General features: G+C 47.2%; 9 protein-coding genes across 9 annotated transcripts; 4 read left to right on the plus strand and 5 right to left on the minus strand.

The window, feature by feature from the left end:
* Positions 1 to 456: 456 nt before the first annotated feature.
* On the plus strand, positions 457 to 1,360 carry LOC6611107. Its single transcript, XM_002035628.2, has 2 exons — positions 457 to 997; positions 1,126 to 1,360. Exons 1-2 carry the CDS (start codon positions 480 to 482, stop codon positions 1,265 to 1,267), a joined length of 660 nt encoding a protein of 219 aa, XP_002035664.1. The 5' UTR covers positions 457 to 479; the 3' UTR covers positions 1,268 to 1,360.
* A 1,533-nt stretch (positions 1,361 to 2,893) lies between these two features.
* Positions 2,894 to 3,705, minus strand: LOC6611108. Its single transcript, XM_002035629.2, has 2 exons — positions 3,170 to 3,705; positions 2,894 to 3,103 (listed from the first exon to the last, which is right to left on the minus strand). The coding sequence occupies exons 1-2, from the start codon at positions 3,685 to 3,687 to the stop codon at positions 2,962 to 2,964; spliced, it is 660 nt and encodes a 219-aa protein (XP_002035665.1). The 5' UTR covers positions 3,688 to 3,705; the 3' UTR covers positions 2,894 to 2,961.
* Positions 3,706 to 4,176: 471 nt separating this feature from the next.
* LOC6611109 (folliculin) lies at positions 4,177 to 5,958 on the plus strand. Its single transcript, XM_002035630.2, has 3 exons — positions 4,177 to 5,408; positions 5,521 to 5,623; positions 5,683 to 5,958. The coding sequence occupies exons 1-3, from the start codon at positions 4,250 to 4,252 to the stop codon at positions 5,801 to 5,803; spliced, it is 1,383 nt and encodes a 460-aa protein (XP_002035666.1). The 5' UTR covers positions 4,177 to 4,249; the 3' UTR covers positions 5,804 to 5,958.
* On the minus strand, positions 5,838 to 7,011 carry LOC6611110 (60S ribosomal protein L18). The gene is made up of 4 exons (XM_002035631.2): positions 6,961 to 7,011; positions 6,867 to 6,896; positions 6,495 to 6,581; positions 5,838 to 6,425 (listed from the first exon to the last, which is right to left on the minus strand). Exons 2-4 carry the CDS (start codon positions 6,867 to 6,869, stop codon positions 5,949 to 5,951), a joined length of 567 nt encoding a protein of 188 aa, XP_002035667.1. The 5' UTR covers positions 6,870 to 6,896; positions 6,961 to 7,011; the 3' UTR covers positions 5,838 to 5,948.
* Positions 7,012 to 7,572: 561 nt separating this feature from the next.
* Positions 7,573 to 8,837, plus strand: LOC6611111 (nuclear receptor coactivator 5). Its single transcript, XM_002035632.2, has 2 exons — positions 7,573 to 7,991; positions 8,055 to 8,837. Exons 1-2 carry the CDS (start codon positions 7,573 to 7,575, stop codon positions 8,746 to 8,748), a joined length of 1,113 nt encoding a protein of 370 aa, XP_002035668.1. The 3' UTR covers positions 8,749 to 8,837.
* LOC6611112 (39S ribosomal protein L50, mitochondrial) lies at positions 8,819 to 9,641 on the minus strand. The gene is made up of 3 exons (XM_002035633.2): positions 9,542 to 9,641; positions 9,378 to 9,487; positions 8,819 to 9,321 (listed from the first exon to the last, which is right to left on the minus strand). The coding sequence occupies exons 1-3, from the start codon at positions 9,569 to 9,571 to the stop codon at positions 8,892 to 8,894; spliced, it is 570 nt and encodes a 189-aa protein (XP_002035669.1). The 5' UTR covers positions 9,572 to 9,641; the 3' UTR covers positions 8,819 to 8,891.
* Positions 9,642 to 9,883: 242 nt separating this feature from the next.
* On the plus strand, positions 9,884 to 11,094 carry LOC6611113 (meiotic recombination protein P22). The gene has a single exon (XM_002035634.2). It carries the CDS (start codon positions 10,059 to 10,061, stop codon positions 11,052 to 11,054), a length of 996 nt encoding a protein of 331 aa, XP_002035670.1. The 5' UTR covers positions 9,884 to 10,058; the 3' UTR covers positions 11,055 to 11,094.
* A 198-nt stretch (positions 11,095 to 11,292) lies between these two features.
* Positions 11,293 to 14,992, minus strand: LOC6611115 (cell division cycle protein 27 homolog). The gene is made up of 3 exons (XM_002035636.2): positions 14,328 to 14,992; positions 14,176 to 14,251; positions 11,293 to 14,106 (listed from the first exon to the last, which is right to left on the minus strand). Exons 1-3 carry the CDS (start codon positions 14,349 to 14,351, stop codon positions 11,504 to 11,506), a joined length of 2,703 nt encoding a protein of 900 aa, XP_002035672.2. The 5' UTR covers positions 14,352 to 14,992; the 3' UTR covers positions 11,293 to 11,503.
* A 212-nt stretch (positions 14,993 to 15,204) lies between these two features.
* On the minus strand, positions 15,205 to 16,194 carry LOC6611116 (mediator of RNA polymerase II transcription subunit 4). The gene is made up of 2 exons (XM_002035637.2): positions 15,879 to 16,194; positions 15,205 to 15,821 (listed from the first exon to the last, which is right to left on the minus strand). Exons 1-2 carry the CDS (start codon positions 16,113 to 16,115, stop codon positions 15,282 to 15,284), a joined length of 777 nt encoding a protein of 258 aa, XP_002035673.1. The 5' UTR covers positions 16,116 to 16,194; the 3' UTR covers positions 15,205 to 15,281.
* Between the last annotated feature and the right edge of the window lie 8 nt (positions 16,195 to 16,202).

Genomic DNA, 16,202 nt, shown 5'->3' on the forward strand with positions numbered 1-16,202 from the left:
TTCATCTCGATCTGCCACGTTCTGGGTCACTCTAGTTGGGCCGAACTCAATTAGGTGGCTGTTGTCCACTCAGTTTTCCACTCACGTGTGCAAATAGAAAACCAAAACGGATTGGTAACACATTGAAAAATAATGTGTTCTGCATGCCTAAAATCAACTTGGCTTAGTGATACATATTTGTTCTATATATCGACATTCTATTTAATTTATTAAATATGTTTTTACTTTTAAACCAAAAAATTATTGGTAAATCATATATCTGATTGTATACTTTGAATATTTATGCATACATGCACCTTTTTGGGGTCAGTGTAATCCAGTTCTTGACATATTCATTATGCTAATTGCCTGGCCAAATGTTTGTGCCTCCGAAATTTCCACTTGTCATCTTGCGTTGATGGCTCACTTAATTCACGGGCTATTTCAGAACGAGTTAAGTCCGTGACGCCTACACCTGCAGCTAGTTAGTCGTTGGGAGCATGAAGTGGACAACGGGTCTGCTCTTGGCGGTGGCCATGCTCACCCTGCCATCCCGAGGATTTGGCTCTCGAAATCTCACGGAATTCATGGGACATCGACAGAAACGCTGGCTGATCTACCAGAATAGTGGGTCTATGAAGTTTAGTATTGGTCCATCGTTACCCATTCCCTTGGGCGACAAGGTGACCTTCCGTTCCTGTGTGCTCTCCTTCACGCTCCAAGGTGGATCCTACTCCCTGCCCACCTCACCCATCTGGCCGTGGGATAAGTGGGAAGGCACCTTCGCTCGTTCCTTGACGCAAATGCGTAGGAATATTGAGCGCCATGTGGCTAATGGCGGAGTGCGATATGCGGACGATGCCAGGGTCTTAGTTTACACTGCTCTGGAGGAGTACATGGGCAGGAGGAACAACAACCGATCCATGGGCAGACAATGCCTGCTGCGCTCCATATGCGAGAATGCTCAGATCCATCATCATATTGGTGTGTTCTCGGAAATTATGGATATCGTACTCAGGTATAAGATGAGAGTCTTCAAGTTAAAGAAATGCTATTACATTAAGTGCTAATTCATAATTTCTCATTTATTTTAAAACACTTACTCTAATCCCCTTAAATGCTACTTTAATCTGCCAATCATTTTAGTCCCGGCAAAGCGGATCTGGACAATGCATACCATGATGCCTACGCCGCGGGAAGAGCTGGAGCCAATTGCTTGGGCCTATACAGCGCCTGTCCTCGGGGTCTCAACTTCCTCGACGGGCTTTTGATTGTGGAAGATGATTGATTTACTGCTGCTCCTGCTACTGCTACTGCTGCGGATTGCTGTGGAGTACGGAAGAGAATGGGGATCCGCAATAAAGTTTTCAACCAAATCAAAGTGCATGTCTAATGGTTCTTGTCCTGATGTCGGATTCCGCTTGTTCTTGCTGCATAATTTGGGGCGGAAATGCACGGAAGCATGTCTGAGGGGGCAGGAAACTGTGTTGACTCGGCTCCAGGATGAGCATGTGTGCACATCGATGCAGGAACCCCACCATGCTGGAGCGTTTATGCGGGTGTCCTGCTCTAAAAACACCGGAAAACTGGGAGACTGAAATTCTATAACTGAATAATTTCACCAATAAAAAAATAACTAATAATTAAAATATATATAAATTTTATTCATACGCACCGCATGCGGAGAATATAACTAACTTAATTATTTGGTAGTCATTTTAACGATTTTTCCATTTTTGTTCCTTATATATAGTTGAATTTTTCAATTCACTATATTGCTGCCGCATAAACATGGCAGCCGCAGACATTAGTTACCTATTCCACTGCACCATCACAAGTTCAAACACCGCAAAGTTGTGCAGGCATTCCCCCCATCCAACTCTTGAACCCCCCCCCCCCCCTTTGCTGCGCCAACTGCACTCTGGCAGGTTCCTTCGCCCCACTTTCTCCGCTTTCACCACACTCCCCTCGCCTTCTCCGCCGCTTAGCTCCTTCGTTGTTCGCGTTGTCATAATCGCATTTGAATTAGCTGTGCACACGAGGCGCAGCTGAGGATTCCGAACAGGGTGCATGAATGTATAAAACTCAAATTAATAAATTATAAGCCAAATAAAATAAACGAAGATATGAATTCATAATATACAAGTAAAAGTTACAGATTTACTTTATCCTACCTATATGTACAAATATTTATATCATTTCATTATCTATTTATCTTCCTATTTCAAGCAAAAATATTCAATTAATGCTCAATTAATTTAAAGCTCATTAAATATTGAACTAGAATAGCAATTTTATTTTTAGGTAATAAGAATGATAATGCTATATGGAAAATACAATATAACTTAAAACACTTTAATTCATTTGAATACAATTATTATTTAGTAAGTTATTCTAGGGAAATCTCTGACTGAAGTAGTATCTGCTGCACCCTGTTGGAAAGCCCATTCCATCCGCTTGGCACCGTCTGCGAGCCTAATGTGCCACTTAAGACGCATTTATTGTCTTTCGTTGCTGCTGCCGGCGTTCTTGCCGCACGGCGGCTGTTGTTGGTGCCGCATTTTCCATTTAATTGACGCCATTGTTGACAAAATGGCGGTCGTGTGTTGGCTTACGCTGCACCGCTTTCCAAGCCCAACTTGCACCAGCCACAAGCCATTAATGTTAACGCATTTTTCCACCAGATTCTGGGGAGGATGTTGGCATGGATGCACTCATGTTTCTGGTTTACCAAAGGCGACATCCTCCAGTCGGTGGAGTTGGAGGGGGCGTGGCGACGACAAGGGCGCAAATCACTTGCAATTAGTGTTAAAAATTCAGCAGAGTACCTAGATTGTTCATGTGAGCAGAGATTACTCGAAGGTTGACAGTGATTCCAGTTGAACTTACTGAAAAGCACTATCAGCGGTAATCATTGAATTAACTTGATTTATTCAAGTCGTAAAATTGTATATCACTTAAAATCAGCTTAAAAAACATTTTTCAATATTCCACATCCAAAGCATATGCATCCAACACACTTTCACCTCTTGGACAATCCGAATAGCGAGCTAGGCAATCGATTCCAGCCTTGCCAGCTGCTAAAGCCTCCTTGTAGGCCACATCCAAGCGCGTTTTACCAGGTCTATGAAGTTAATACACATATATAAATCTTTCATTTAAGTTATAACATTCCAAAACTATAACTCACGTGAGTAGAACGGCAAGTAGCTCCGCCATGATGCCCACATGGTGATGCACCTGCGCATTTTCGCAGATCCCTCGCAGCAAACAGTGACGACCTCGACCAGGAGATCCACTGACTTGGTCCATGTAGTTCTCCAAGGCAGCATATACGAACAGGCGAGTGTCGTCCTCATGCGACTTATCCAAGCTCCTGATCTTCTCTTGCAACGAACGCGCATATATCGTCTCCCATTTGTCCCAGGGATAAAGTGGTGCCGATGGCAGAGTAAATGCCCCGAAATGCAGCACATAGTAGTAGACCATGCTGCGCCAGACCACGGGATCTTCGAGCTGAGTGGCCAACACGGGACCCACTACCAAACGGATGGTTCCTCCATTCCTGTAGATCAACTGATGCCTCTTCTGGCGCGCGTGCATATACTCCGTGATATTCTGGCCAACTGGAGCAGCGACCACCTTATACGCACTCCTAACCACAGGCAATGAACAGGCCAATAAATATATCCAAGAAACCAGTTGCATTGTGTGGAAAAACGACTGGCGGTGGCACAATAACTTTCGAGAATGAAGCTTACTTGAATTGGTACCCATTTGTGATGCTGAGAATTAAAGCATTATAGACTCAAGCAATTAGCATCCAAATTGGGTTATAAAGACATCCAGATCTGCTTTACATTCTCGTTCTGCATAATTAATTGGGTAAATAATTACAGATACATTTCTACATATCTTAAAAACATACTTGAAAAATTCTTTTCTTAATTGGAACTTCTATTAACATAATTTTTGAATTTATTGTCATGCGTATTTATTTAATATTAGTAAATTAATTACTATTTTTGCATTCATATTTTACATATACAAAACAACAAGTTCTTAAATATATATATTTGATAAAAAAAAATTACGTGAATATTCCCGCCAAATTTAAAATATCGCTTGAGAAATCCTTGCGATGTTTTCTATGTTCTTACGGCCATTTCTGGTATTTCACTGAATACACGCACCTGGTCACTCTAGTATTATTAACTAATAAAATAAACAATAACATAACCAAGGATATAATAGAAACCACAGAGCAGCGATGAATGCCGTGATAGCGCTGTGCCACTTCTGCGAGGCGCACGGTCCCTGCGCCATCTTCTGCACCCAGACTCTGAGGGACACCAAGCTGGAGGACCTGTCGCTGGATCAGCAGACGCAAAAGACCTGTTCCGCCTGCAACTACTCCATGGGCAAGAATAACAATGCGATCTACAGCAGGGACACAGAGAGTGGGGCCACATTCGTCAGCACGAAGGTGGCGGTGCTGCCGGAGGTGGCCAGTCTGGTGAAGCAGGCGGCGGTGCTCAGTCTGAGCAATGGTACGGATGCCAGCAAGGATGGTGAGTTCGTGTTCTTCGGCGACTCGTCCAGGGGCCACATCCTGAGTCACACCTTCCGAGTGAGCGACCTGCAGGCCCGCGGCTACTCGCAGCTGTTCTCCATCATTGTGCTGATGAAGGACAAATATTTCCTGCTCAACATCAAGCCCTTTCTGGCGGAGCATTTGAAAAAGGTGTCATCGGAGCTGCAGGCAGCTGCCAAAAAGACCAAGGAGACGGAGGAGCTGACGTACTCAGAGCGACAGAGGCGTCTGTCCGGCACTCAGTTCCTGATGCCCACTTCCCGCTCCTTGCTGGAGCTAACAGGCGAGGAGCACATCTTCGCCCAGCTGCACTCACACTTCTCGTGGCTCCTGCTGGCAGGATCCCGCTTCCTCACCGAGCACGTGACCTTCGGTAATCTACCGTGGTTACCGCCGCAAAGTAGTGGCCGTCCGCCCGCACAGCGACTCACCTACAACAGTTCCACACTGCCAATGATAGAGAGCATCGACGATCCCGATCTGGAGGAGTTCTTCTCGTTGCGGCATCTCAAGAGTGTCGTGCGCAAGGAGGAGTTTGCCACGGTCTGCTATTGCGCCTTGACTGGGGTGAAGATTGTGGTCAGAGGTGATCCCAGAAAGACCTTCCGGTTCATGGTCTGCCTTAAGAAACTCCTGCCCGAGCCCATGCACAATCTAATGCGAATCGATGCCCAACATCAACACTCCATCAGCTCCGAGTACAAAATCATATCCGTGTCCAATGACATAGCCGTGCCAATGGCCAGTAGCTCCGTTTATCGGATCGATTTTCTGGACAAACACGTCAACGGACACGAGGTGTCGGTCAAATGGCCGGGAGAGCTGCCACGAAAATGTAAGCTTTACTTTCAGTCAGTTCCCGCTTTCACTGATAAGAACCAGTCGGTGATTTTGTGAAAACGGGAACCATTTACACATGAACCTAACTAATGATTCTCCCACTTTAGTGCCAGATCTTATGGTGAAACTTTTGAAGGCTGTGGAGGAGAAAAACTTCACAGAACTCGTGCTGAACAAGCAGACCAAGGTGCTCATCGAAGAGTGGAAAAAGTGAGTAGCCGTCCTATTTTGCTGGATAGATCCAAAAATAAATTGTCTTCCATCTCCAGCAAAGTGACCTGCCTCAACCATGCCAAATCCACCAGCGTGCAGGGCAAACTGAAGAAGGTGCTTGGCGTGCAGCCGCACGATCAGCCGATCATCAACTACTGGAGCACACACCTTCACTAGTACAACCGAATACAGCACAGATTAAGGACGTTCGTTTTCACCTTTTGGAATAAAACCTCTTTATTGCCGTGCTGCTTAAGCGATGGCGAGAAAAATCATTATCTTAACCAAAAGGATGCCGAATCCAGTCCAGTCAGCCAGTCGCTTACTTCTTGTAGCCACAGCTGGAACGACGACCACGAGCACGCTCGAACTTGCGTCCCTTGGAGCGGACATAGGGGCGGGTGTGCGAGTGGGGCACACCGGGAGCCTTGCCGAAGTGCTTGCAGGCGGTGCGGGCGGTACGCCTGCCCTGCAGCAGCAGCGTGTTCTTGCCGCTGGGCGATCGGAGAGCCAGTTGATCGAAGGTAAGGACCTCACCGCCGGCCTTCAGGATGCGCTCCCTGGCGGTCTGCGTGACGTGCAGGGCGCACACGGTGAGCTTGGGCACCACCAGGAGGCGGGCATCGTCGGTGACGGTGCCGACGACCACGATGGTAGACTCCGGCTGGTTGGCGGCCTTGAAGAAGCGAGCGATGCGCTGCAGCGATAGCGGCGGCCTGTTGATCTTGCTCATGAACAAGCGCTTCAGGACGATGCGGTTGAACTTCTTGTTGGTGCGGCGCTGAAGGAAGCGGTACAGCTGCGGGGGCAAACAAAAAAAAAGCATTAATCTCCACATTCCGCTGGTAGTTAGCGTCAAAAGCCTCACCTTGACCAGCAGGCGCAGGTACACATCCTGGGATTTGGGCTCGGTTCTGCGAACCTTGCGATCGTACTTGTGGTTGATATCAATACCCTGCAAACGAAACACACGTATTAGAACTGGTATTTTGGACCGGGAAAACAATTGGTCGGCACTCGAGCGTATGTTTTCTACATATCCATGGCACCGATCAGTTATTCTGTTTATTCCATGGTATTTTAGCTTCACAAGCTAGTTGCCGACCATACAAATTTGTTTTTAATTCATTCCGTCGCTAGGAAGCTTCGCAATGCACGTGGGCTGTGCCACAGCTGGCGTTTGTAGGTTAATTGTCAGTTTCCTGCTGGAATCATTGGCGCACTTTTGTCGGGAACCCACCATTTCTTCTGTTGAATGTATTAATCAACGCTAAAATGGAAAATTTGACATTAATTTAAGCCAAAAACGTGGAGCAGGAATTTCTTGTACGTACCTCGCCGGAAACGAAAGCCAAAAGAAAGAAAATAGTGTGGCTGCACCGAGCACAGGCAAGACGCTAAAATATCCGACTGTGCTGTTATCATAACAGCGTGCTGTTAAGGCGCAAGCTTTATTTATTTTTTAAGCAATAAAGTATGTTTATAAACAACACTTCTAGCATTAAAAGTACTGTGGGTAAAACTTCCAAGCCTATAAATCAAATTAAAACAAAATAATATTTGAAAACACTTATTTGCTGGATATACAAGTATGGCAACGCCGCTAATGAACTTAACATCATTAGTATGACCATAGGTTTTTTTTTAATATTAGGGGGATACAGCAAAATATTAATAGTATCTGAAGTTTTACGAGCCATTTCTGTAAATTAAAATTGTATCAAGCAACTTAAGGAAACTAAAAGTGTGAAATATTTTTAACTTTAAGGGTTAAATAGTAAAGAAAGTTCTGGAAGCAAGCGAACTTAATTTATAATTTTATAAAAAAAACAGACACCAATTCTGAATAGTAACTATTCACCGGTGTGTATGTTTGCATTGCCTCGTCTGGTCACACTTGAATTTTCGGTTTCGGTTTTGTGTGCAGCAGAAAGCTTTAAATATCTATGTCTGATCCAGGAAGTGCAGGTTACAACATAACCAAGGACCCGGCACTGGCCAAGAGTCGAATCTTCTTGGGCAACCTGCCGGTATGCACGCGCGAGGAGCTGGTGAGCATTTGCCAGCCGTATGGCAAAGTGCTCGGTTCGATGGTCCAGAAGAACTATGGATTCGTGCAGTTTGAAACGGAGGAGCTGGCCAATAAAGCCGCCTTCGCCCTGCACAAGTCCACTTTCAAGCAAAACATGCTCACCGTACGCAATGCCAGCATCAAATCGAAGGCGGCTAATGCTATCGCCAAAAGGAATTCAAATCAAGGAGGCCAGGTCACAGTTCAGGGCGGCCTTATGATGTCAGCGGCAGCGGCAGCAGGACAACCCCTCATTAACGATTGCGAGATCATAGTCCAGAATCGCGAAAATACGTAAGTTATGATTCCCAATACTTTTCAACTCCAGGGGATACTCATGGCTTTCATTAACTGCAGCAAGTACGCAGAATACATTGAGGAGCGGCTAAAGAATTCCGGTCTGCGCGTGGATGTCCTCTTTCCCAACGAGGACGTCTTGCTGGGCAAGGTCCTGGCAAACATCTCTTCGCGAGGCTGCTTGTATGCGGTATTGGTTACGCCGCAGCACGAGGAACACAACAGCATCACAGTAAACATTCTGTATGGCGTACCCGCTGAGCATCGCAACATGCCGCTGGAGGACGCCATCACCCTGATCTCCACCGATTTTAGGCTCAAGAAACAGCGCGACGCTGTCGTCTTACCGCCGGCATTGTCCATACACAAGGGACAGCGACGACATCCCGAGGAAATGCAGGGGCTGCTGGAACGGCTGGCAGACAATCATCCATTGACCGCGTCGCAGTACGAGGTGATTCTTAAGTACCTCGAAGGCGAACGCGAGGAGCAACTGAAGCGAGAGGTGGGCGAGGCCAATGCTCTGGCCAAGCTAAAAGCTCCCGATCCAGAGATCGAGCTGCAGAAGAAGATCCTCAGCATCATGAACAAGCCGGCAGTGACCGATATCACCACCGAGCTCATGTATCCCACTTTCGAGGCAGTCAAGGAGGACAGGAGGATAATGGAGCTACTTGCTGACGATCGAGTGTTGGCGGCCTTGGAAAGTGTTTACAACTCGGATCTCAGACAGATTTTAGCCGAGCATTTATAGACTCAATACTTAGTAGTATTTAGTAATTTTAAGCGAAGTACCACATTTAGTAAATGTAATACCTAATATATATTACGTATAACTCAGGCTTCCAGAAGGCGTTTAATAAGTGTAAGACATTAACAACTAACAATTGGCTGTTTCTAAGGCCATGATCGCTTGGCTTCGTGACCCTCGTACTTTCCACGGTACTTGAGACCGGTGACCAGGGTGGAGCTCTTGGGGAAAGCCGTTTTGCCGTCGAATTTGGTATCTGTCTCAGGATGGAATCGCACGTACTCGTACTGGATGTGCAAATTCTCCGGCAGCTCGATGCGCTTCAGTGCATCAAACGGCACGGTGGTATCCACAGATGTTTGGTAGAAAGCGATAACATCGCTGACGGTGCGCAGTTCATGTACCTGGGAGTTTGGCACTCCGTGCTGCAGCTCCTGAAAGCACGCGTTCAGGAATTCAAATTTCTCGGCGAGATTCCCCAGCTGATCGGATTTCAGTTGAAGCGAGGCGGCTACGGTGCGGATACGTTCGGCGGCATCTGCAGGTGGAGAGTACGGCTTATGGGGACGCAGGAAGCTACAATCAGGAGAATATTTACTTGGTTTTTAAGTAAATAAATTAAAAGCGGTTACCCCTTGGCGGCGATGGACTCGCCGACAGCTGAAATGGAGCCGGTTTTGACGGGTTTTGCTTTTGCGACCTTGGCGGCGGAGGCAAAACTCCTATGTAGGCTTCCCGCAAGCTAAAATCATCGTGGCATTAGATTTTAAGTGAATTTTCATTATTTTTTACTTACAATTGGGGTTTTACGTAAAATCGCTGCCATCGGATGTGACCAGATTAAAAACAATGAGGCATGATAGTCAATACTGAAAATATATGTACTGTACTTACAGGTAGAGCTGGTAATACTAAAATACTGCATTGAGCGTTGCCAGGTGGACTCACTGTTAACCCACTGTTAAATTTATAAGCAAACTTAAAAATATTAAAACATTATTCGCATTGAGTTAGTATTAGATAAAGCTCTATCTCATAATAGTCTCTGTTGGAGCAAAATTTAGCAACAATAAGTGATAGGCTTTTATTTTAAAAATATATTACTCCATCAATTTCAATTTAAAACTAAATTCGACACAACTTTACGACCGATAACGTTATTAAATTGTGTGGCAACCCTAAGATTTTTAGATAATAAAGTCCTGTTATTCAATTGGTAAATCCTGCTATCGCGCCAACTGTTATTTTTTATAATTTGGCATTGAATAATAGTTTTAAACCATATTCGTGTTCTTTATGTAGTATAAAACAGTATGGAAAGGACAACAGCCACCCCGAGTCCGGCCTCCACATACTGCTCCTTTTTGTGTGGCTCCCATCACTCCCCATTGCGGCGATCACAACGCCTCATCGACAAGGAAAACCGGGATGTGCAGAAGATTCCGCCCAAAAACCTTTCTCCTCAGTTATTTGGAAACACTGAAGATGATTACAGCGAACTATTGCTGCAGCAAGGGAAAGTGGTTCACCTGAAGCCTGCAGCTAAGTTGGTGCACCTGAGATCCTCAGTTAATCTAGTCCATCTTAGATCCCCAAAAAAAGTTGTCCCCTTGCAAACTTCCAATAGAATCGTTCACCTGAAGCCTTCAGATAAGATTATCCACCTGAAAAGTTTAGATGAAGTAGAAAAGACCGAAAAGAAGAAATATAATATTCAGAAAGGAGTTCATCCAAGGAACTCACAAAGGAAGAACATTCAATGCACTCCCAAAAAACGTGGTCGAAAACCAAAACAACCGGCTAAGAAACTGCAATCAAGAATTCCCACTGATCACCTTGGGAACACACCATCGCCATCCAAGCTGCCTGTCAAATATCCCGCCCATTTTGTTCATCAACTTCCGCCCGCTGAGGATTCCAGCTGTGCCGCTCGAAGACGATCCTTGTCTGCTCCAGCGATGCAACTTAGCGATCTGTGTCTCACACCCGATCAGATCCAAACCCCGGAGCGGCGTGGTGAAATCGTAAACAAATCGCCATCGGATCTCGACTCCGATGTCTCCATGAACATCTCGCTGTCCGATTCCATTGGCGAGATCTTCGGCACCAAGGATATCAGCAGCATTCTGACCATGCAGCGGCCGCGTCAGTACATATTGCTGGAGGAGCATCTGCCCACACTGGCCACCATGTTGAACGTGGACTTGGAGCGACTGCGCTGCGTGCTGGATATCACTCAGGGATTGACCCACGAGCAGATCCTGCGCTTTCCGATAAAACACGAAGAGGCTGAATTCGAAGTATCTTAGATGTGATTGGGCACTTATAGCAGTAGTATAAGTGAACATACGAAATGTTTCCACTTTAAATAGTTTTAATGTCCAAGTCCAACATATTTAATTCCCATAAGATCCTTGTGGCTTTATCTTAACATTTAAAATGTATCTCTCTCTTTTTGTTGTATATTTTTAAGTGGTATTTAATTGTTGTTTTTTTTGTTGTTGTTTGTTTTTCGTTATTTTGCCTTAGACTTTCAGAGTGCACAAATTTTGTTTAAACCATTTACTTTTTGTATATTTTAAATTACTAATGCTAAACGTTATCTAGACTTTATCATACTTCATAATTGGTTTCCTTTCCTCCACGACAATACAGCAGCAATCGATCGGGTTTTTTGTATCTGTTACTAAGTTTTCCTTTGTTTACTGTGTTCTCATTTAACGTATATACAACCGCGTGAATTTGGAGTTGCAGCTTCCTAGTAGTCGCTGTCGTAGCTTCCGTCCTGCTGCGCCTGCGTTGAGTCGTCGGAACGCTCCGAAGTGGGCTCCAGATCAACGTCCAGGGCCGTTGTGTTGGCCGGACAGCAGCTGGGATGGGCCATGGAGTCGAAGGCATCTTTGATTTGATTGTTGGCACCCTTGGGATCCAGGTCGGTGGCCCAGCTGAAGTGCATCAGCGCCAGATCCATGTTGCCGAGCGTCTTGTGGATTTTGCCGATCAGATAGAACACCACCGACTCCTTGGGCACGACTTCCTTGAGCTCTTCCAGTTCGCGTAGCGCCTCCTGGTACTTGCCCAGCGAGAAGTAGATGGAGCCGCGATGGAATCGCGTAAGCGGGTTCTTGGGGTCCAGCGTGGCGGCCGTGTTTAGTGTCTGCAGCGACAGATCCTTCTTCTTCATGTAGAATTGCATGGCGCCGATGTGCACAAGGATAACCGAGTTCTGTGGATTGATTTTCAGCGCCTTCACGTAGTGAATCTCAGCCAGCTCGTATTTCTCCTGCTTGGAGTATATGGTGCCGATGCCGTACCAAGCGTTGTAATGCCGCGGATCTCTAACCACTGCGGCCCGGAAGTAGTCCATCGCCTTGTCAAATTCTTCGGTGAGTACAAGTTCGTGGCCCAACAGTGTGTAGCTGTAGACGAAGTCTGGATCCACTTGGACAGCCCGCTTGAAGAACTTGATCGCGGTTTCGTGCTCCTTTTGCAGCGAGAAACAATTGCCGGACACACACCAGGTAACCGGGCTGGTTTTGTCCTGGTTAATCAGATCCTGGGCGAGAGCCGACAGCTCAACCTCGCGCTGCAGATGCCACAGGGATGACGAGTATATCTCCATGTAGTCCAAGCGGCATGGCTCCGCCTTGTGGATAGTCTCAAATATCGCCACCGCCGCCTCATACTCGCGCATCTCGTACCTGGCCAGTCCGATGAGCGACTGCACCCAGCTGGAGTTCAGGTGGTGCTTTGGTATCGTCGTCTCCAGCTGCTTTATAGCCGCCTTGCACTGGAAGTTCGAGAGCAACTGATAGGCTTCAGCTAAACCTCGCAGCAGGACCATCAGTCCATCGGCCGACTGTTTCTTCAGTCCCATCAGCTGGTGGGCCATCGTCTGGGCATTGTTTAGGCTATTGTTCAGCAGTACTTTGGCCTCCTCGGCGGCACTGCGTCCACCGCTGTTGTTATTCGCTCCCGAGGATGTAATAGTCTCCACCTTCTCCTTGCGCTTCTCGGAGAGGTGGTGGGACTTCTCCTCGATCAGTTCGTTATTCAGGCAGATCTTGGTCATCCGTGATTTGGCTTTGCGGGGCGGCGAACGTGGTTGCACGAACTTGTTGGCTATGTTGGGCGATTTATTGTTCTCCTTCACCGAATACGAGTTGCTGAACAGCCGCGAACTGCGACGCACTGCAGCATTTGGATTGGGCGGCACATTCATATTGCCATTGTTGCCCACATTATTGTTGTTCGGAGTGCGGGGCGTTATGTTTCCGGCTTGCGTAAAGACGGCGGGTTTATTAAGGCTGCCCTCCTTGCGATTGATGAGTCCGCCCACATGTGTCTTCAGCTTTTTGCCCATCATTTTTGGCTCCTGGTTGACCTCGACCAGCATCTGCGGCATCGGCGAATAGCTAATATTCATAACGGGCGTGTGGTTGCCGATGAAAGATCCATCGTTGCCGGTGCACGGACTAGTTAAAGGCATGATGCCGAAGCTCGGAGTTGGCGGTGAGATGGCCGATAGGTATTTGAACTGTTTGCGGAACGGAGTGCCGCTGCTCATGTCGTAGAGCTGCTGGTTCTGCTGATACTGGCCGGCCGTGTCCTGCGGAGCCCCCATAGGTGTGTCCTCCAGCATCGCCAGCATGCTAGAGTTTTGCACCAAGCCGCCGCGCAGCATGCTGATCGAACTATTGAGATTATTGTTATTATTATTATTGTTGATGGGCGTCACCATGTTGCTGTTGTGGTGCTGGTTCTGATTCTGGTTGATCTGTTGTTGCTGCTGATCCACGGGCGTGGTTAGAATGTAGTTGGATACATTGCTTAGGTTGGTGATCAGCGACTGGCGCTCCTGATGCTGTTGACTATGCTGCTCGGCGCCGAACAGCACCATTGCATTGGCATTTACGCTGCTGCCCTGGCAGGTATTGAACACATCTGTGCTGTGGATCTGGAATATGGTCGCCGCATCTGTGTCCTGGCCCAGCAGGCACAGATCCGCGAATGCGTGCCACATGAAGGGGTTCAGCTTGAGGGCGCGTCTTAAAGCACTGACGGCCAGTTTATTGCGCTCGGTCCTCATGCAGATCTGGGCCATCAGCTGATAGGCGAAGCAGGCCAGATCTCCGAAGTCCCGCTGCAGCTCATCGCAGTTCTTGGCGTCCGCGAATCCTGTGGAGATTAGGGAGCTCTCTGCCTCGGCGTATTTCTTCAGCTCGTAGGCGCATTTGGCTTGCAGAAAGCGGCACTGCGGCGAGCGGCGTGCCTTCTCCTTGAGCAGCCAGTATGCCTGGTGCACCTGATTGGAGCGGAAGTAGCTGGTGGCCAGCAGGAATATCGTCTCGTCGCTCTCCACTGCAAGGACACGGTGAAAGAGAAAATAAGTGATGTACCCGGTCAGACAAACGGGACCTTGACCCATACCTTCTGAGCACAGTCGTTCCGACAGGAAAACGGCATCCTTGAAGTCGTAGTAATTCAGGCAATGCCATATGGCGGCCTTTGGGACCGAAAAAAGAAGGGAGAACATTGGTTTTTATTTAGAGGCCATGTGGACCGAGCAGCTATTGATTTACCTGCACGGGCTCTTGAATCATCATGTCTGGGCGGTCTGTGCGACTTTCTAGGGGCGCTGTATGGGATGTACGTTCGCGTGTCTTCACTGTACTTCAGGGCCTTACAATAATTCAAACATGCAGTGTGTAGAACTCAAACAAACTATCATGTCGCCCCACTCGTAAACCTTTCTGTTTGTATTTGTATTCAAATTGTTTTCTTTTTGCCAAATTTTCTCCAACAATATCGAATGGGAAAAAGTAAAAGTTTGGCCTGTGTGGTATGTGAGTGTCGTGTGTAACCCGATTGCGGATGCGGCGATGCAAGTGGCGATGGCGGTGTCTCTCGCTCCCTGGCCACTCCACTCCACCTTCCACTTCCACTTTTTCTTTATATTTGATATTGCAATTGGTTTGAGTCGAGCCTTCGCTTCGCTTCGCCCTCTGTACACACACACTGCGAACGGGGGGTCGGTTTTCTACTATCGTTTTCGAGGCTTATCTTTCGTTAAAGGCGCACACGGTGCTGATTTGCGATTGGCGGCGACACTGGACTACACCTTGGCCACATTTTAGCTACTTGAAACATGCTGCATTCGCGTTGCATTCCATTTTATTTGAAAAACCAAAGCTAAAATACATGAGAGCTGTCAAAGTATCGATTGCACGCGACCCTGCCAATCGATTGTTTGTGCGGTTAAGGAGGACCGTATCGCAGTACGGCAAAAGTACCAAGCTCTTGTCACGGAGCTATTATAAGCTGTTTCCACTGATACATTTCATTTGCAGACAATTTTAATATTTTTAAATGCCAATTCAAATTGTAAATTAACATCATTAAATAAGGTCATAAAATTAGATATGTATCCCAGCCACTCACGCATATATATAACTAGCCTTCCTTATAGCGCGCTTTTATTAAATACCTAATACTACTAGCTTAAACGAGATTTAGTTATAGTTGTTTATCCAACTCTACTGCGAATCGCTGGAACTGGAGCTGGAGCTATCCGTGGACATGACCTCCACATCGTCCTGGGCGCGCGTCTCCAGGGCCACTGTGTTCCCAGACGCGCCCATGGTCATGTGCAGCTCTCCGAGATTCCAGTTAAACTGGTTCTGGAAGGCATTGGGCACCTCGCCGCCGGCACCACTGCCACTCCCACTTCCTGCGCTACCGGACAGGGTTCGCTGCTGCTCCGAGGGCATGCCGCTGTTCTGGTGGGTCACTGGGCCGCCGTTGATGTTCTGCTCGGATTTACCCAGCAGCCCGTTGCGCATCTCAATATCCGTGGGATAGGGACGCCGTAGGTCACCTATGCACCAGGTGAGCGGAGCACTGACCGCATTGGCGGAGCTAATCCGATGTGCGTATTTGATGAGCTCCTCGGAGGAAACCGGTCGTTTGTTGGCCTGATTGATGCTGGCCAGTTTCTGGCGTGCTTGGAAGATGGCCGTGGACAGTATGAGCTCCGCATCCTTTAGCGACTTTTGCAGCTTCTGGATCTCACGGTCCTACGGCGGAAATCCAGTTTTTAACTGATTTTTGGGGAATGCAAAACATCTACTTACGTGCACCTCGACCTTGGCGCGCAGTTGGTCCATCGCCTCCTCCACTTTCGCCTGCTCCTCCGCAAGTTCCAGCATTTTGCGAAATTCCTCATCCTTGGCAACCAGCAAATCCAACAGGTCCACCAATTCGGTGCTGGAGATCTTTTGGTGTGCCTGCTCGATCAACTCCTTGGCAATCATCTCAATGTCGTCGATCAGGAGCAGGAGGCGCTCTTTTGTGCTCAGATGAAACGACATTATCACGGCAAATCGTTTGTGCTAAGCAATAATTGCAATTTGTTTATTTTCCGCACCGCAATGTGGCCGTTGTTCGATTGCTGAAAT

This window comes from Drosophila sechellia, chromosome 3L (assembly GCF_004382195.2).
Source record: "Drosophila sechellia strain sech25 chromosome 3L, ASM438219v1, whole genome shotgun sequence".
NCBI lineage: Eukaryota > Metazoa > Arthropoda > Insecta > Diptera > Drosophilidae > Drosophila > Drosophila sechellia.